The following is a 21492-nucleotide window of genomic DNA, read 5'->3' on the forward strand; positions in this document are numbered from 1 at the left end:
AGATGCAGTGAGAGGAGCAGGAGCAGTGAGAGATGCAGTGAGAGGAGGAGGAGCAATGAGAGGAGCAGGAGCAGTGAGAGATGCAGTGAGAGGAGCAGGAGCAGTGAGAGATGCAGTGAGAGGAGCAGGAGCAGTGAGAGATGCAGTGAGAGGAGCAGGAGCAGTGAGAGGAGCAGGAGCAGTGAGAGGAGCAGTGAGAGGAGCAGGAGCAGTGAGAGGAGCAGGAGCAGTGAGAGATGCAGTGAGAGGAGCAGGAGCAGTGAGAGATGCAGTGAGAGGAGGAGGAGCAGTGAGAGGAGCAGGAGCAGTGAGAGATGCAGTGAGAGGAGCAGGAGCAGTGAGAGATGCAGTGAGAGGAGCAGGAGCAGTGAGAGGAGCAGGAGCAGTGAGAGGAGCAGTGAGAGGAGCAATGAGAGGAGCAGGAGCAGTGAGAGGAGCAGTGAGAGGAGCAGTGAGAGGAGCAGGAGCAGTGAGAGATGCAGTGAGAGGAGCAGGAGCAGTGAGAGGAGCAGTGAGAGGAGCAGGAGCAGTGAGAGGAGCAGTGAAAGGAGCAGTGAGAGATTGTTTTTATTTTACCCCCCCCCCCCCCCTTTTTTTATTCTGGGCTTTTTGCTGTCGTTGTTTTTTTGTTCAGAATGCTCTTATGTGTTTCAAGGATATTTTGTTCACTGTAAGTAATACTGTCAAACCTTTTCTGTTCTATCATACCGTGTTTCTACTGTACCTCCTGCAGTAAACGGTAAAGGAAAAAAATAGCTTTTTACTGGAATGCTTTTGAATGTGAACATTACTGTACATTTGGACATACAGTTTCTAACAAAGAAATTTAGTGTAAAACAGTGAATTGCATGTTTTGCATGCAAATACCTGTAAAACTGTGACTGAAAAGTCTATGCAGTTTTTGTAATGTCAACAATAGCCAGTATTTTGAAACCTGATGTACTTTGATTGACTGCATGTACCTTTTGAGGTGAAAACAAGTGATATTCTTTGACAGAATAATTTAATTTTGAGTCAGATTTTGTCACAAAGTTGGTGTGTGCAGAGAAAGATGCGTTCTATTTTGAAATGAAGATTTAGTATATATTTAACAAAATGTGTTTTTGAGAAGAAAATTATCCATTTGGCCAATTGTGTTTTGTAGGTGTGAGTCTGTGTTAAGAGTTTAGAAAAAGTATCTGAAGTACTTGTTAGCGATTGAAAAAAACTGTAAACCAGTGCAAAAAGATTCTCTGGGGAGTGAATATCAATAATAATCCCCCAAAAAAGTATAACTTTCGACTCACCATTGCAAAGGGATGCCAAAAACGTTTGAAAATGGCAGGACCACTTTTAATGAAATGACTGTAGCTTTTGAACGGAATGAGATATCGTTCATGTAAAAGTTCAGTCTGAGATCACACGAAAAAAATAAATAAATATGAACACCTATTATAAAAGGTTAATGGAGGTTGATCAGAATGAAACTCAGTGGTCCTGTTTGACTCATGGCCCTAAACGTTGTGAGAAATTTGAACCACTGAGGGGGTGATATCTCATTTTCAAGGGTGCAAACACATACACACAATATTCACATCATCTGATACACCTCCTCATTTCAAACAACTTTAAACTTCTTAACTTTCTAAACTTTTCCAACTTCACTTCTAGAACCACTCCTGTCAATCAAACTGGTTGTTAAATAATTGAGAATATTTAAGAAGAAGAAACAAACTACTTTTGCGTACTAGTCCAAAAAGTAGCTTTAATGGCTAGGGTGTCAAACTCAATTCCTGGAGGGCAAGAGCCCTGCAGAGTTTTATTCCAACACACATACCATGTAGTTTTCGAATAAGCCTGAAGGACTTATTAGTTGGATCAAGTGTGTTTAATTAGGGTTGAATCTAAACTCTGCAGGGCTCCGGTATAAGGGGGTCGTTTAGAAAAGGATTGTCCAAATATACCCTATAAAATAAAGCCTCTAAATCCAAAACAAAAACTCAAAACTTCACAAAACTAAGTAAGCACATGCGACAGGTGATAAATAAATAAGCATGCAAAGATTTGTGGTGATCATACCACAGATGGTGCTATAACAGTTAAAAAGGCAATATTAATGCTTAAAGTTACTACCCGTATTTTTCGGACTATAAGTCGCACCTGAGTATAAGTCGCATCAGTCCAAAAATACGTCATGTTGAGGAAAATAACTTATATAAGTCGCACCGGACTATAAGTCGCATTTATTTAGAACCAAGAACCAAGAGAAAACATTACCATCTACAGCCGCGAGAGGGCGCTCTATGTTTTCAGTCTAGACTAGGAGCACTGAGCAGCATAGAGTGCCCTCTCGCAGCTGTAAACGTTAATGTTTTGTCTTGATTATTTTAAAACTCTTGGTTCATGTCAAATTAATTTTGATAAATAAGTCGCAGGACCAGCCAAACTATGGAAAAAAAGTGTGACTTATAGTCCGGAAAATACGTTATATTTATATTCTTAAAGAGCCAGTAAGATGAAAATTCTAAGCTTCCTATCACTGTTTATAAGTCCTGTACATTAGGTTTAAATCCATCCAAGGTTAAAAAACATTGTCATTTTGTCAAAATATCATTTTAAAATTACCTCAATTCTCAGAGATCCCCAAACGGTTCGTGCGAAGCTGTTCAAAAGATTCAGTTTCCTTAAACCCCACCTTTCGGTAGCATACTGTGTTCTGATTGGTCAACTAACATAGTCAGTTTTGATTGGTTGTTCCGCACACACCTCCAGGGTAAACTATGGGTTAGCATCTGTTTGGGGTGAATTATGTCTTATTCCTCTCACCGCAAAGCAAACAGTAAAATAAAAAACTTGAACAGTCTCACTGCTTTTTCTTCTGTGTGGGTGTATTCAAGCCGAGTGCTTCAGTTTGAATCTGAATAGCGCGTTCAGCGCGGGGGCGTGGTCACATTAGATATAATGAAGGAGACATGAAAAACTGACATCGCGTTGTTTTCATATGGATTACTTTATCACAGAATATCTGTTAGCAGCACTTGTTTAGTTTTAAAGTAGACATATCAAGCTTTCTATAGATATCTCTCTCATGTATCTTCGTTGAGTATTCACGGAGTTACACTTCATTTTAATGACGTGTTTGTACATGACAATCAGCGCAGACAAAGGCTGCAGACAGCACACATACTGATAAGACGCTGGGGAGAAAACAAACACATAACTTCATAATCATACTTCGCGTTGTGATTCGGAGATGCTCGTTGTTCTAAATTAAGTTGGTAATGAACCCTCTTTTATGGCCAAACGCTTTGAAAATCCCGCTGTACTCACCGAGATCAGTGAAATGTTGTGAACACAAGGATTTGTTGTACTGCTCTGGTATTGTGGTGAAAATGAATTTTAGCCATTGGTTCTTCTGATCTTCATTCTTTGGCAGTGAAAATAAAACAAACTTGCCTTTACAATTAAAAACACACTGTCTCCTCGACATGATGCTATCACACCAACCAGAGCGTCTGTGTGGGGGGGTGGGGCAGGTCAGAGTTTTGTTTCTCCCAACACGGTAGGCGGAGATTATTATGCAAAGTGTTCCTAGTGACGTACATAGAGATGGGCAAAAGATTTGAAATCTATAACGACTCGTTTCAGCGATTCATAGTCGACTCCTTACTTTAGAAGCCAATAACTTTATAAATTGTGCACTTTTTGGTTTAATTACTTTGCACATTGTTTACACTGATGGACAGCTACATCATACACTGTAATACAGGTAATTTTTGATTTCCCGTCTGTGTGGCTCTTTAACATGCACTGGTCCAAATTCTCAAGCCGCTGAAATTTAACCCAAGAATAATTCATTAATTACACCAAATCATCAATGTGACTTATAGTCAAGCATGTGGTAATGATCAGACTACTGGCCTCCATTTCCAGAGATTTCCATCAGTCAGCTCTGCTATAATGTGATTGTGACTGCTATAATCAAACCCTCAGGCTTGGCTGAAAATCTGGACGTTTTCCTGGAGGACGGCAGCTGTATCTGTGAAAGACTGTCAAAACTTTCACAATATTTATTTAAGCTACTGTCAAATCGAAGGCCCCTGTTTGCCATCCTGACAGCTGACAGCTTTTGTCCTTTATTCATGTTTCACTTGGATCTCAAATTAATTTTCCATTTTGTGCTAAGCACATTTTACTTTACTGTCTCTCATAAAGTTTTCTGGCCTGACTCATCTCTGGCCTTGTTAAAACTTCATCCACACAGCCCACTGACGTGAATGAGTCTGCAATGCCAACTGAGAGGGCCGAACAAAAGAATATGAAAGAGTATACAGACAATTATATATACATATTCCTGTCCATGTACAGCTCCGTATCATGCATTAGAAGACGTCATTTTGATAAAGCAGGTGCGTTACAGTGCAGGTGCATGATAATGAAACTGCCATATTAGTTGTGAACAATGCAAACTGCCATGCTGTGTTCAATGATTGTGCTCAAACTAACAGACAACAGGAAATCAAATGCCCTAACTGACCCCATACACAAACAAAATTGCACTGAACTGGAAAAATCAGGCAATGAAATATTAGCAAACCATCTCTGCCATTATTTGCATTTTTTTTTTAGCAGGAAACAGTTAGAGTTTGATAAGCTCATGCTGTTCACAATATGAATTACAGTGACTCTGGAATCTAACGAAGCAGTTGGAAATGTAAGAAAGATATTCATATACGTTTGCAAGTTTGAACAACAAAAGAATAAGCTAATTTTGTTTTGCAGATTGGCAATGCAATATGATGAATGTTCAAGCTAAATATTTCTTTTCATGTCTATAAAAAGCCTGGGAAGATATTTTACCTGGACAAGTACCAAAAGATCTGGAAAAATGTTAGAGACATCAATAAGAAAACTTTTTCTGGGGTATAATGTATAGGATTGGTAATATCTTACCAGAATACAGTAGATTCCATCAATGTTCCTCAAGTGCTGAGAGAAGCAAAGGACAGATGCGCTCTATAAAGATTAACAAAGTGGAGACGTGAAGTGTTCTTGAGCTGCAGATTGTGAATGGAGAAGAAATTTCACCCCATTACAGTCACTTATATGAGGATGACTCAGAGTTCCCTTGTTTTAAGGACCAGTGATTCCACAAGAGCTTCTTTGTTATGGACCCTCAGTGGAGGAATGACTCCAGTTCTTAACATAATGACCCAGTTCATTCACTATTATGAGCTAGGTCTAGATGATATCTAAAAAAAAAAAAACACTCTTGTTATATTCCGTCTGAAATTACAAGACAAAAATCACTGACTGTAACAACTGACGTAGTGAAGACTGTATTAATGTACTTCATTATGCCTTGCTGTTATATCCATAACACCCTGGAGTGCTTTAATGTCACATAAACAAACTGAATGCCCTACAGTAACAGCAATTGCTTAGTGTTTCAAAACCATTAAAACTTACAGATTTTATTTTATCTTTGAATTGTTCCAAATCCAAGGACTATCATTTAAATATGACGCATATAGTTTTTGGCCTTTGAGTTTTTGTCATGTAAATGTAATTAAAAATGATGGGAAAAGCTTTAAAAAAATTTTCTTTTTAAAATATTTTTATTTTTCTATTCTATTCTATTCTATTTAAAATAAACTCACCCTGGTGCCATGTGACCAAACGTGCTAATGTTTTAGTTTCTCCCTTGTTGCCAAAAAGGTGAAGCATGGCAAATAAATTTGAATTTTATTGGTTAAAGATGCTGTCTTATAACATTACTAAAAGATAATTTCACTGGTTGAAAATTATTATTGTTTTTAATGCAATTATCTTGGGTTTCATTTATAAATGACAATGTTGCATAGAGGGATAAAAGATTCAGGGAAATTAGTCTCTATGTAGTTGAAAGAAGAGGATCACTGCTGCCATCTTGTGGGCTCTACGTCTAGTCACAGCTGAGGGGATTCCTAAAGGTCAAAGGTCAGTCTGCCACAGCACTGATGAAATCTCACCAGAGAAATCTGTGTTAAAGATTCAAAGTCAAAGAGTAAAAGAGGGTCAAGCAAAGATTTAATCTTGACTCCCTTTTTCTTTCTCTCGCCAAAGTCACATATGTTCCCTATCAAACTTTGCTGATGATCATCTTTCCCCTCACTCTCAACATAACATGTTTTGATGCTCAAAAACCCCCACATTCCAAAGATGTGGGCAGATTAGGCGAGATGAATCAGCCAATGAAGGGAGAGCTGATGACTCAGCAGGAATAGTCAGACCTTTCATTACATTCTTTACTGCTAATGTGTTGTGCTATAAACTTTTAGGTGTTCCGTAACATGCATCATTCCTCACCGGCTTTTAACAAAAGTGTTAAAACTTTACAATTAAAGTAGAAACTGAAAATAAATTATATGATATTAACACTGGGAATGACATGAAATTTCAAATGTCACTTAAAAAAAAAATAAAAAATCACACTGACATCTTTATGTTTCCCATTTATTTGTGCAATGCACATCATTGTATGTACAGCTCCATATGGAGAAAAGGAACAGAAAAAAGGACACAGAAAACAAATTCATGTCACATTTATACTGATACAGCAAACAAACACAGAGCTGTATCACAAACGTATCTCTTCCTTACAGAGAACAGCATTACTGAACACCACACACTCACTACTGTACGCAGAGGTTAGCTTCCAACATTATGACATCCTAAGATCGAAGATAAACGGCTCAGTCCACAAGACGGGGGTGGAAAAGTTGCATCCTAGATACAGGGATCCTTTCTTTTGCTCAGTTCTCGCTAATCTTTTGTCTTTGTCCATAGGTAACAGCAAAACGTATGAGATAGAGAAAACCGTTTTGATACAGTTAAAGCTTCAGTATTTCACTGCATGATTGCGAAAAGAGGAAGGCAGAGCATGAACAAGCAAGTACTGCAAGTTACGACACAAGTGTGTTCTGGATTTAAATAATGCCATTCAAGTGCAAATATACTGAGAAGAGAAAGGGCAGATTTTAGTGGCTGTAGACTCTAGAATCTTCCTTTGGACCACGTGCCACTTACAGTCAAACATGCAGTACATTATGAGGATACGGATACCGATACTGGATTTTAAAGACATATCCACTTACGTTTTGCATAATGGCCTTCATGATTTCATGTCAAAACATTAACGGTCCACTCTGAATGATATGTTCAGTCGGTTTAAAAGACACCTATGGTAATAAAACAACAGGTTTTGAACACTATCCATCCATCACATTCCTCAGTCAAAAGATGTTTCAGTTGCAAGCATGGACGCAGTTGAATTGTATGCTAAGCAAAATGTTCCTTTTAAATTTCCTGATAACCGTTTAGTAATTAAAAAAAATGTACTAAGGGGCCGTTCACCCAAAGCCTGTTTTTCCATTCCAATGCGCTACTTTTTAATGCGCTACGTTCTCGTTTTTTTGCAGCTTCGCGCACACGAAATGTTTTTCAAAGCAAAAACTGGCCCCTAAGTAGTTTAACTAGTTCTTTAGGGCACCATTAACCAGTTAAAGACATTAAGTGAACATAACCGTCAACTTTCAGCTCTGAATAAGCCATGTCACTTTGAGGTACCTGCAAGACTACTTTTTCTATAGAATAACTAGATGAATAAACAATTTCCTTTGACTTGTGTTGTAAACAGTATGTTATTATAGTGCAACATATAAAAACAGATCAATATTCAGTAGAAAACAACATAAGAATAAACTGCTAGTTAAATCAGCTGCATTTCACAGATCATGTTTGTAAAAACCTTCCATTTCCTCTGCAGTCTCTTATACTTATTGTGCTTCTGCCCCCCAGTACCACGTCATTTAGCTTCTGAAATAAGTTTTATTAATTTTAGCTGGAGTGCTCTTTTTTTAAGCTCTAGCCCCTGACTGAACTACAACCAGTCGTAGCTCAATGTACCCAGATCCTCTTTTATTTCATAGTTGTCTTGCAAAGCCAACAGATAAGTGTTCGTGAGCAGGTGCGCTGGACACAATGGAAGAAATCGATAAGGTCCTGAATACTGCTGTAGCATGCAAAACTTTATTAAATAACAGCCGACAAAGGTTTTTGACAAAGTCATTTAATAAAGTTCTGCAAGCCAAAGCAGTGTGAGGTTTGTCTTGCAGAATTCCGGAGTTTCTAAACATTTCTTTCATTTGTTGTAGATGTTTTGTCAGCACTAAACCCGTTTCATTTAAGTCAAAACTCACCTGAAAGCTCCTGAATAAATTCGTTGATGATCTTGTTGACTGCTAATGTTCACAGAAACAATACACAGCCGTTTAACGACAAAGTCTGATCTCTGTTATGTTGGCGAGTTTCTAAATCAAAGCGGAAATGCTACTTTTTCCAACAGCAGTTATGTTGGTCTAGTGCATGATGGGACCTGACACATGGATCGATAGAGAGATACACACAACTATACTGTAGATGTAAGCTCTGACGTCTCTATGAAGCAGGGTCCTGGAGGTGGGAGAGATAACAAAGGAGCTTCTTAAGAACTGGTGGGCTGCAGGGTGTCTAATCGAGGCAGGAACTGCTGACTGGTTGTGATCATATACAGTAAGTCTTAGTACAGTGCTTTCTGTCCTTGGCTATCAAATTCTGACCAGGCGTCATTTAATTCCATAAAAATCATCTTGGCATATTGTTCGTAGGGCTGTCCTGTAGCCTGCAGATGAGAAGAGAGAGAAAACCGATACATTTTGTCTTTAAGATGCCTGAACTAGATATTTTTAAAAAGTGCGTATATCATATATAATCCATGAGCAATGCAGCTTTGGTGATCATAAGAGACTTTCAAAAACTTTAACAATTCTTAGAGATCCCAAACCTTTGAATAGGAGTGTATTTGGCAGTTGTGCTTTTAAGGCTTCATCATTTCTCTTGACACTGAACAAGTGCGTCTCTCACCTTGTCAGGGTGCACTACCAGCACAGCTTTGCGGTAGACCTTCTTCACTTGCTCTGGTGTGACAAGGTCAGCCATGCCTACAGGTTTCCAGCGCGTCTCCCCCTCCCAAAGCACCGTGTGCATGGTGGACAGCAACGCTCTGATGTTCCTCTCCTTCCCCTCAATCCAGTCCAGGATCTGCCACAAATAACAAAATTATATTAAAACATAATGATGCGATTCACACTTGAACAAAGTCTTTAAAAAGAGGAACATGAAACATAAATGCTGTTTATCACAAAATAATAAAGCAATATTCCAGTCAGCCTTATAATATTTTTCACCTTGATTTTCTCTGGGTCCATTTCTTTTGCCATCTCCTCTTTTCTCATTTCTGCTATGGTTTTTGGCCCTTTTTTCTCCTTAGTGCCAGCAAAGCCCTGGCCTGAGAGTAGGTCATCAAAGTTAGCGTTCGAAACCTTTGGTCTGGTTCCTGGAAGAATAAGGAAACAATTAATAAAGTCTGAATTGCTGTTTAAAATATTCTTTGTTGTAGTAGTAATGAAAACCTAAAGAAAATATTGAGGCATACACAATCTCGTTATCACTGATCAATATTAGTGATCTTAAGTATTAGCTTACATAATTGCATGTGTTTGTTATTTCCTCTAATTTAATTCATTTAATTTTAATTAGATTTTATTTTAATTAATATACATTTACATTTATTCATTTATCAGACAGTTTTATCCAAAGCGACTTGCAAATGTTAAATTGAAAATGTTTATTGTTTAATTTTAATAAAAAAAAATATATATATATATATTATAATTATAATATAAATATTATAATAATGTTATTATAAAAATATTATCACTATTAAAGCTGCAGTCGGTAACCTTTTGACGCTCTAGCGGTTAATAAACAGAACTGCTTGCGTCTTGCGGAAGAACATCGTAGCCGGAACTACTTCTCTCTGTTTATGTTTATGAAGAATCACAAAGGTACTGGGTAACCTTGCCGCGGTATCCCCGAAGCAATCTAAAATAGTCCGAATATAAACACTTATTATAGGTGCACCCTAGTGATTCAGGACAAGCTAAAGACACGGTTTGGAAAATGGATTCATGGTGTACTCGCTTATTATATACATTTTTCTACATTTTGAACACAAACAAAGTTACCGACCGCAGCTCTGATTGGTTGTTTCTTACTGGGAGTGGTGTATTTCTGCAAATGGCAATAGGACCACTGGGAGGAGCCAGAGGAGCTTGATTTTTTCACAGATTATCGGTCTCATATTCTACTGTCAGGACATAATGACAGGTTTAACAAATATGTAAAAAATATATTTTTACAAAAGTTACCTACTGCAGCTTTAAATGTCATCTTTAGCCAGCCTCAAAAACAATATTGATCTTTCTTATTATAGATTATATATGCACGTTGTGATGCCTAAATTCACTTGTAGCTTTTAAAACAACTTATTTTATTTAGCTTTATATATACTGGCTTATAATAATGGAGCATCCCTAAAAACGTCAGAATTGTACAATTAACACATACGCATAAACAACTGCATAAGACTGGACCAGATTCTATGTCTAGTTACTCACCCATATTCGACTGTGCTTTTGCCCCAGTGGCTCCTGGCGAAGCTCCACCCATGCTGGAGAAGCTGACGTTGTAGTTGGGTCTGTTCTGTGGTGAAGAGTGAGGCATAGAGGGTCCCGGTGCTTTAGATGGGGTCTGGTGCTGTGCACCCTGGGGCTGCGTCTGCCATTGAGCCCCCCCTCCAGGCTGCCATGAGGGGAAGCCCGTGCTGGGATGCCAGCCTCCAGAGGCAGTGTGCTGGGGAGAGGGGGCGGGACGCTGGGGGGAGCCCATGGGCGGAAATGCTCCTCCTGCACCAGTAGGTGTGGTTGGCTTGCTAGAGAACCCTGAACCACCTTGGAATGATCACACTTATATTAAACGGCGAATTCATGATGAATGTAGTAAAAGAAGTGTTCACCCAAAAATGAATCTGAAAAAACACTATGGAAGTTAATGGCTGTCATCAACTATTTTGTTACCAACATTCTTCAAAATATCTTCTTTTGTGTTCAACAGAAGAAGGAAATTCATGAGGCTCAAAAACTTTTTTCTCTCATTTACCTCCTCCTAGACCAGCTCCTAGGTTACCCAGATCAGCAAAAGGGTCCAAAGAGTTGGGTTTGGCCTGGTGGGTGGGAGTACCATGAACTGAGCTGGTTGGGCTAGTGCTGGCAGACTTACTTCCCATCGAAAAACCTCCACCTGGTATGACTAATCAAGATTATAATTTAGTAACCTGAAGTGAGATCATTTAAAATAAAACAAAATATTACAAATTTAAGTTATCCGGTTTTCTGCACATTGTGAATTATGCTTCCATCAACATTTGTGACCCTGGACCACAAAAACAGTCTTAAGTCGCTGGGGTATGTTTTTAGCAATAGAAAAAAAAAAAAAAATGTATGGGTCAAAATTATAGATTTTTCTTTTATGCCAATAACCATTAGGATATTAAGTAAAGATCATGTTCCATGAAGATATTTTTTAAATATCCTACAGTTTTTATATGAAAACAACATTTTTGATTAGTAATATGCATTGCTAATGCATTCCTTTAAAGGTGATTTTCTCAGTATTTAGATTTTTTTGCACCCTCAGATTCCAGATTTTCAAATAGTTGTATCTCAAGCCAGCACACCATACATCAATGGAAAGCTTCTTTATTCATTTTTCATATGACGTATAAATCTCAAATTCGAAAAATTTACACTTAAGACTGCCAGGGTCACACACACACCCACACACGTGTGTGTGTGTGTGTGTGTGTATGTGTGTGTGAAATGAATAATTTATCATTCATTTGTTGGGGCCAGTGAAAGTATTGAATATTGAAATACTGTGCATGTACACATATTACTTTACTGGCTATTAAGAATAATAAAAGTATCCAGCTCTATTGATTTAAAAACCATGAAGTCAGCCATGTAATGTTTCTCCAGACATGAACTTTTATGAACTATATGAGCTCATCTCAGCAGTCCAGATGGCAGGTCAGAAGTGAGTCATTTTGTTTTTAAGTGTAATTTCACAGCAGGCCACCAGGAGTCCCTATGACACATCTTGTGTTTCTAACACTTACCTCCAGGTGCTGGTTTGTTCCATTCCCATGCTCCTGTAGAGCCCTGTAGCTGGATGTTGACAGTGGGAGTAGTGGGCGGCACAGGTGAACTACGACCTATGAAGGGAACATACTTGTCTTGATGGCTCTCCATTTATCATTTACATATTCAGTTTAAGACAAAATACTGAAAATTAGACAGGTAATACATGTAAATAGCATTCTGCCATATAACAACCACAGCAAAATGACAACATAGACTAAGAAATTACCGCAATTTTATACAAAATAATTAAATAAAGTAATATAATTTACGCTATCGCTGATTGGTTGGTGATGGCACCATAATAACTTTCACTAGTGACTGTAACATGATGTGAAATGCAGTCTGTCAGTGGTAAAGCATGAGATATAAATAATGAGTACTCTAATTGGTAGCTGAAATGAAAATGTGATAATTATAATGCTGTAGCTAAAAAAAATGACAAACTACACATTTTCCTTTAGTGTTTTCAAGCTAAAAGCGTATCTTACTATTTTAGCATAGGGCTAACTGGTTAATAAAGCTCTTTTGATTTTTAGTTAAAATTATATTATGACAATGTGCTACATTTTTTAAACAGGCAATGAGGAAAAGGGGTGGGATTTCTCTCATATTTCTCTAAATCTCTCAAGGTTCTGAGTAACAGAATGTAGCAATCTGCAGATTTTGGCATCATGCAGTGCTACTTTCCAGCTCTGTCGCATGCTTGGAAAAAAAATTACTCAAACAAATATCAAGCTCTTTATGTTACAGTAATGCATTCAGATAAGATGTCTCAAAGCATATGGCACTGGTAAGTCTTTAAAATTCACATGCAGTTTTTCCATACATGCAAACTACCACTGCAAACAACAGACTGTAATACAATATATGTTTGGAAGCAGTGAATGTTGTTGCTTTATTCCATATTGATGTTAATCTGCTTTGCATATTCCCAGATACATAAAACAGGGTTTCAGTTGTCCTTAACAGAGCACATGTTGTACTTAAAATAAATAATCAAACTCAAGGCCCAATATTAATTCCACTTTCTCCAAAACATCAAACATTAAATGTTAAATATGACATTTACTACAGAGCTGTTTTACAGAGATACATTTGCAAGGCTATTTTGTTAATCATATTCTGAAGGATTTAACACAAAAGAGCTTTGCTGGTTGTTATGGTGATGTTGCCCACACACTGACAGTACTGAGAGGCAAAGGCACATGCCTTACCCATGCCCATGTTCTGCATTGTAGGAGACGGAGATCGTGCAGCATGCAGGAAGGGGTCTGGCTGCCCCATATTACCTGGACCCAGGAAAGCCCCCATGAAGTCCTGCGGCTTAGGGGCGGGAGCAGGCCCAGACCCAAACAGGTCGAAAGCTGATGAATAAAAAAAAGGACTTTTGCTGAAATTGGTTAAAACAAGTTCAAAGCTGTTGGAAAACAGACAATAAAATGGTATATTATTCTTATATGCTTATGGTAATTGTAAATATCCTATAGTTAGTAATAGTATAGTTAATCGAATGCACTCTCTGATGTTCAGCATGTTTTTGAATATATATATTTTTTTATAATATTACTAACATTACTAACATTAAATCTTTTAATTTTGATCAATTTAATGCAACCTTTTTTAATATCTCAAAAAATATACATTGAATAGAAAATTTTTGAATGGTAGTGTAAACATTATTGATGAAAAAAACAGTTTATTATTGTCATTTATTACTATTAATAACAACAACATACCGTATTTTCCGGACTATAAGTCACACTTTTTTTCATAGTTTGGCTGGTCCTGCGACTTATAGTCAGGTGCGACTTATTTATCAAAATTAATTTGACATGAACCGAAAGAAATGAACCAAGAGAAAACATTACCGTCTCCAGCCGCGAGAGGGCGCTCTATGCTGCTCTGTGCTCCTGTAGTCTACACTGAAAACATAGAGCGTCCTCTCGCGGCTGGAGATGGTAATGTTTTCTCTTGGTTCTTGGTTCTAAATAAATGCGACTTATAGTCCGGTGCGACTTATATATGTTTTTTCGTCATCATGACGTATTTTTGGACTGATGCGACTTATACTCAGGTGTGACTTATAGTCCAAAAAACCCCCGATAATAATAAAATATTAGTAAAAATTATAATAATATAATAATAGTATTAGTAGTACAGTAGTAGTAAAGTAATAATATTTTAAATAATCATATTAATAAAGCAACTTTTAGTTGAATTTGGATGTTTTATAAAAGCAATCTACCAAGATACAGCAGTTTTAAACAAATTTGCGTCTCCATTTTGTGTCTTGATGTTGAATGGATCCCACTCAAAAGAATGATTCAGATTTCTCACTGTACCAAGATGCTGCTCCACTTCACTGACTCCTGATGAACATCTCCGCTCAATTAGTTCAACTGTCAGTTTTTGTTGAAAAACCAAAAAAACATAAAACATACTTACTGTCTCCAGATCGAGGTGATGGACCGGGTGAGGAGGAGGCTGCTGATCTCCGCGGGGTGGACTGCGCAGAAGTGGGGCAGCTGGCTGGCTGTGGTGTGGGAGGAGCTCCAAACAGGTCCCCCAGCAGGTCTGTGGTGGAGCTGGTGGTCGGAGGTTGTGGGGAGGACGGAGGAACCGTAGCTGCATCACCATCCAGTCCCAGCAGATCTACTTCCTCAGCTGCTGGAGGAGGGGACGCTGCAGGATGGGGCTCTGGTTTCTTAGCTGCTTTTGATTTCTCATTGCTCGTGTTACTCTGCTGACTAGAAAGGGAGAGCATTTCATCATCTGATGGTTCGCTCTCCTCATTAGGGCCCACTCTGCCTCCGCAACTCCCATGGCCCTGTGCGGGATCTAAAGGAAAGAACGGAGAAATGGTTAGATCTAAAAAAAAAAAATAACATCAAATTATGTTGGGAACAACATCAACATCCATAAATATTTGTAATGTTTCTGAAGACAACCGACAGCTTAATGTGAGAAACATAACAACATTGTACCTCTAAAATCATTGTCACTAGTTTTTAGCTACTCATCAAATAATTAGCTAAATTCAATGGTCAACTACAGATCTATCAATCATCTATTTTCTGTTGACTCTCACGAGCCTCCTACACTACATCTTACCTTCCAAGTCCAAGCCCTCCATTTCATCTTTTCAGCAGAGAATAAAGTACATTAAACAGATGATGTTTAGTTTAATGGGGCACAGACATTGACACAATGCCAGCGAGTGACTGATGAGTTGGCTTGTTTAAAGTGTCATTGAGGGACTAGTCTCGTGTAGCCAGACCTTCAGACTGACTGCTGAAGGTCTGGGATCCATGGCAACCTTCATTGGACAAGGCTGAACGAAATTCCAAACAACTACCGTATTTTTCGGACTATAAGTCGCTCCCGAGTATAAGGCGCATCAGTCCATAAATACGTCACGATGAGGAAAAAAAGTTGCACTGGACTATAAATCGCATTTATTTAGAACCAAGAACCAAGAGAAAACATTACCGTCTCCAGCCGCGAGAGGGCGCTCTATGCTGCTCAGTCTTCTCTTGGTTCATTTCTCTCGTTTCATGTCAAATTAATTTTGATAAATAAGTTGCACCTGACTATAATTCGCAGGACCAGCCAAACTATGAAAAAAGTGCGACTTATAGTCCGGAAAATACGGTAATCAGAGTTTGTTTCGTTCATCGTGATGTTTTGGGGCATGGAAATGTCGACATAACAAACCGGTGTTTAAAATTTATACGTACATACTTTAAAGATTTTATGCCACAAACTTCAAATATTTCACATGCTTTTGAAAATCTAGCATTTAGTTGATCCTGATAAGCGCTTGTCGTCACAGTTGTAAACTGTTGTAAACTGTTGTAAACTCACGTTCTTTCGTGAGGGGGTTTGGCATCACGGAATCTTTGTATCCAGGCAGAACGTTAAAGAACGCGACGTGTCCACCGGAAATCCTGTATAATTTAACCAATCCGACAACTTCGAAACTCCTGAAATGTTACCACTTTTGTGTGCCGTATGCATCTGACGTTAAGCCAATGATCTGTGGATGTGACGTCTGAGGTTGAGACTATTGAGGGACAAACTACTGAGCTCTTAATGGTGACCAAACTCCACAAGGCCATTTTGTCACCCTTTGCCGATTTAGTTTTTTTAATGAATTAATATTTTGATCCAAATGATAAAATAACTGCTGTTTTCAATGTTGCTAATATTAGGAAAAATTTAATGAGGACTTGAGCATATTAGAATGATTTCTGAAGGATCATGTGATACTGAAGACTGGAGTAAAACCCATTACAGGATTAAATTACATTTCAAAATATAAAATATATAACATATAATTATTTTAAATAGTAATAAGTGTTCAATTTATTACTATTTTTACTGTATTTATGATAAAAAAAATGCAGTCATGTAATCTTAAGAAACTTTACACTATTTATGATATTCAAAAAACACAAACAATTCCAACAATTGTGATTTCTTTTTTTCAATTAAACATTTATGCATTTGCTGAAATACGTTAAAAGGGTGATTTTTTTTTTTTCAATTAAACACTACATGTTTTACAGTTCTCATACTTCTGAGTTGATGGATACAAAAGTCTCATAACATGGCATAACTAAATGGCCAAAAATTATCAAAAATGTTGCTTTAACTTTATATTCAGCAAACAAAAATGTTGTGTTGTATAGCCCATTAAATGGCATAGTAATATACAGGATTTATGTTTTACCTGCAATAGCAAGTGCATCCTGGTGTTCCTGATGACAGGAGAAAAGCACACTTGGGTTCAGGTCTTTGGTGGGGAGCTGCTCCCACGGTGGGGTGAGATCTTTCTGTTTCTCTGTACTTTCAACCTCAATGTCTAACAACACATGAAACAGCTGAGGGTATTTTTCTGGAGAATCACATGCATCCAACTCCATCCTGGATAAACACACACACACACAGACTTAAGTGCAGAGCTACAAATAGTTAAACAACATTTCCATCAACTTTTTTTTTCAACTTCAAATATTTTGAGTTAAAATTTCTATGAATGTATAAGGGAAAGTTTATATGATGGGGTGTTATACTGATCACACAATACTGTATATTTAAAGTTGCAATGAAATGGAAGAAGTGATTGATCTTTACTTCTGTATTATGATGCATGCGTATCAAAAATGTAGGTCAGGTCTTGGTTCCATGCATTGGCTGTTGATTAGATTTTAGTCCATTGTGAAGGGGTGGTGTTTAAGCATACTTAGTCTTGCATACGTCACTAACGAGAAGTCTGACTTTTTCCACTAGAAGATTGAGTTATGATATTTTAATTAATAATTATTCATTTTAAAAAGTCCATTCAAAATATAAAAAGGAAGAAAGGCTTAATCATTTTTAATCACCTTTTAGCAGTGTATTTAATAGTTCTGGGGTGTGACAAATCTATAATAACAGCACAAATATTCCATGTTGTATAAAATTACATTTTTGAAGAAGTTTTATACCCCAATCAGATGTGCTAACCACATGATAAAGCAGCAAGAAATCTTTTTCATGGAAACCAGAGTTATTGTCTTAACAAGATATATTGATCGTAAAAGGCAAAGGATGACTAGACATTATGTGGAGCAGGATTTAGCATCAATTGGAAAGCTAGATTAACTGCTTCAGACTACAATGTCATGATAATGAAATAAGTGAATAAAAACACTTACATCAGAAACTTTAAGACAGTGGTGCCTGGGGCGATGAAACCAGTATGGAACTGAATCTGGAATATCTGGGTGTTTGTTACCTGCGAACACACCTGACATTATACACTGCCAAGATGTTGCAACCTTTCAGTCACAAACAACAAGCAAGAACAAAAAGCCTACAAATTCTGACTCATCTATAGTTTTCTTCTCTGCTGCAGCTTTAAATTAAAAAGGGGTAACATTTAGTTATCAGTCTCATACCTTGGCCTGTAGTGCATGGGAACGCATGTGATAGACTGAAATCACCACGTCTCCTTGGGCACTCACTCCCACAGGAAAGACCACTTTGCCCTCTTGAACTCTGTGTTCCCTTTAGAGCAACAAACATGAAGAGACACTTCACTAGTATACAAAAAATATTATCATTTTTAAATGCTACATAAACCATATTTTACGCAATTCTTAAATGCCTTATTAAATACAATAAAATATAAAATGAAAGTAAATAATTTCATGGAAGTATAATTAAAATGGAATAGCATATATTAATCTGCCATTAGTGTATTTTTTAATAATACATTACATTTTTCTGTATGTATTATAAATGAATGTATTCAGCATACAAACAACACATGGGGGTTTTCAACATTCCAACAACATTAGATGATATCTTTTTAATAACTTATATTTATTAAATTAATTAAAATTTTATGGACCATATGGTGGAAATTTTATTTTATTTTTTTAAATGTATCCAGATGACTAGATGCTTATTTAATGTCATCATGTTTAGTTTGCTTTGTAATGATCTGTTGGGTGACTATGTTGAATATCTTTGAAATTCAATTTAGTGAATTCTTCCTGTCATTCTAATTCAATCAATTCCACTCCATTTCAACTTCCTGTGAGACATGGCCAATTCAATTTAAATTCACACGCATTAATGGGATTTTGGAATGTTTCTATTCTTGATTTTGCTAATCCCTGGCTGTATGACTTGTTCCAAACCACATATGAAATAAAAAATTTTGTCATAACTGACAATAAGACTACAAAGAGCCACATTTGATAGAATGCTATATGACCATTAATTACATATCATTTCAGTTACACAGATTATATTTAAAGGAACCGTTAGTAGAGTGTCTGTATATAGACAGGCTTACCTCATTTTCTCGTACTCCTGAGCTGTAGAAAATATCTTGGTCTCGCCAATAAGTACGTCACAAAATGGCCGACAGCCACTGCGCTGTTTGTTGAAGCAAGGTACAGGACTCATTGTGACGGATTTAATGGCTAGCGGTTTGGAGTGTGGTATGGTTGGCTTCTCTGAGACTAAACTGCATACATAACTTATGTACCTAAATAAATAAACACACATAAACAAGACTGTCAGTGGGTTTGGGAAAAATACCATGTGTAGGACATACTGTCACGTGTCTGTTAGTTGACCCTTGACCTAGTTTTCCTGAAGTTAAATGATGTCATTCTGTTCACCTGTGTTGCATTAATTTAGTCATTAGTCCCTCACTTGCTTTGGCATTTATACTCCATGCTTTGTTCAGTTCCTATGCTGGTATTCTGATGATTGGTGCTACCCTGTCAGATTTTGCTACCTCCCATTGAAACAGTAGGTAGCACAATGCAACAACAAAAAATGCTACCCAACAGATTATGCTTTATTAACATGTACACCTACCCCAATCCTAAACCTACCCTTACAGTAATGCAGATACAGTAATTATGCGTTGTTCAGCATGAGAAAATTGATGCGGTATTGATGTGCACATGTGCAGTAAGCCCTGGTAGGACAATCTGATGGGTAGGATGAAATGTCAGGACATCGGTTATTTGTATTGTAATGCTTACATTTGTGTTTGTGCTACGCCTGCCTTGTTTGCTCCTTGGATTTATAATTAAAATAATTTTGTGGAATTCTCTCCTTCGTTTGTGTGCTCTTTACAGCACTACTACGTGACATACGTTTTATGAATAACAACAATTTATTTTTTGTTTACAACTGACAGGAAAATAAATGGACATTTCTTGCACAAAGTGATACATTTTATCAGTTCATAATTCACTGTAGTATTATTGTTGAGTATTTATATCATTCAGTAATTTTTTTTTTCCATTTATACATATTCAGAGCAATCTGATGGGTTGTACTGTACCTCCTATGGGAGGGCCACAGGCCAGATCCAGGCCTCTTGGCGCTGAGAAGCTGCATGGCTGGCACCGGGTTGGCGAAAAGGTGGCAGAAACAGAACATGGCACAGACCAGCACGCCTGAAAGAGCTCTGCCATCCTGAAAGAGCAAACAAGTGTTAGGACAGGCTTGGATACAGATTTATCATATCATATCATATGAGGTGTTCTCAACTCTGGCCCTCAAGAGCCATTATATTATATAATATAATATTATTAAAGTTAATTTATGCTGTCAGCATCTTTTGTGATGTGTGTGTGTGTGTGTGTGTGTGTGTTTGAGTGTGTGTGTGTCTGCATCTCCCTCTTTAAATTAAAATTTTCACTTTAAGTATTTTATTAGCATTTTTCCATGATACAATATTGCCTAAGTATTATATAAAAAACAAGTAATGACATGAAAAATAAATATACAGAGTAACAATAAACAATGTGAGTGTGTGAGTGTATGTCCGTATATATATATATATATATATATATATATATATATATATATATATATATATATATAAAGTGTTATTATCGTTTTATGCATTAATTGATTATCACCGACAATTATTTTATCATGCGTTAACACAGTTTTTTATTATTATTAATAAATTGTGAATATCATGAATAGTCCATTGCTCACTGGCGGGATGCTCCCGATCAAATTATTTAGGCTAAGCATCAACATTCACAAACCATGGTCCACTGTTATTTTTAACAGAAAAGAAAACAACAAGCTCGTAATCATGACTTTTTTTAGTTGGAAAAAGGAAGTTTCCAATAGCACGTGAAGACAGCAGAGAAGCGTTCTCACTCAACACAGTGGAATGAATCATTTTGTTAACTTGGTGGTTTATTATTTTGAGTTGTATGGAATGCGGTAACCCACGTCCCCATGTCCCTCTCACAATATATTGCTGTACAGATCTATCGCTTTTTGCCAATCAGAAATATTCATGCAATCATGCAGCATGCATCAGAAGATCTCCATCCCAGCGCTTTTCCAACCGAGCCAGGGACATTTACATTTGATCATTTTACAGATGCTTTTATCCAAAGCGACTTACAATTTGGGGATACATAAAGTGATTCTTTTTAAAGAGGCAAACAGACACAGAAAGTGCTTGTAATACCAAGTTTTAGACATTGTTCAAATAAAGTACAAGTTAGAAAGAGAAGGAATAAATGAACTGCTAAGTGGAACGATCTCACTAGTCAAACGAACCAGGCTTTGGGGGTTAAGATTGCCTAGTGTGAGCACACCCTAATTATTCTCCCACATCCTGAACACATGAGTCTCTACCAATCCATCAAGTGTTGTCCCGTGCCCCACTCTGCTGCGATGGGTCCCACAATCTTGCAGGTCTCTATTAGGAAGATGCCCGTTATAATGATCGAGGCTCTGGATTCTGAGCATAACTTGTTTTTCTATAACAAACTATAAAATATTTTCAATAGAAACGTTGAAATGTACATTTTTTCAAGGGTTTAAGTCATATTTAGCCTTAAAAAAA

General features: G+C 37.3%; 1 protein-coding gene across 7 annotated transcripts in view; it reads right to left on the minus strand.

The window, feature by feature from the left end:
* Positions 1-6460: 6460 nt before the first annotated feature.
* The window catches only part of LOC128015617 (putative tyrosine-protein phosphatase auxilin), a 30631-nt gene continuing 15599 nt past the window's right edge, over positions 6461-21492 (minus strand). For 6 of the 7 annotated variants that reach the window (XM_052599621.1, XM_052599624.1, XM_052599622.1 and 3 more), the window contains 13 exons: positions 19957-20090; positions 18949-19143; positions 18044-18152; positions 17801-17880; positions 16834-17027; positions 14547-14939; positions 13316-13465; positions 12077-12172; positions 11059-11208; positions 10518-10850; positions 9246-9394; positions 8923-9099; positions 6461-8680 (listed from right to left, as the gene is read on the minus strand). In XM_052599621.1, the coding sequence (XP_052455581.1) occupies positions 8579-8680; positions 8923-9099; positions 9246-9394; positions 10518-10850; positions 11059-11208; positions 12077-12172; positions 13316-13465; positions 14547-14939; positions 16834-17027; positions 17801-17880; positions 18044-18152; positions 18949-19143; positions 19957-20090 (2262 nt within the window). In that variant the 3' untranslated portion in view covers positions 6461-8578. The remainder of the gene's footprint in view (positions 8681-8922; positions 9100-9245; positions 9395-10517; positions 10851-11058; positions 11209-12076; positions 12173-13315; positions 13466-14546; positions 14940-16833; positions 17028-17800; positions 17881-18043; positions 18153-18948; positions 19144-19956; positions 20091-21492) is intronic. The other variant, XM_052599620.1, reaches the window with a different exon arrangement.

Source organism: Carassius gibelio, chromosome A6, assembly GCF_023724105.1.
Source record: "Carassius gibelio isolate Cgi1373 ecotype wild population from Czech Republic chromosome A6, carGib1.2-hapl.c, whole genome shotgun sequence".
Taxonomy (NCBI): Eukaryota; Metazoa; Chordata; class Actinopteri; order Cypriniformes; family Cyprinidae; genus Carassius; species Carassius gibelio.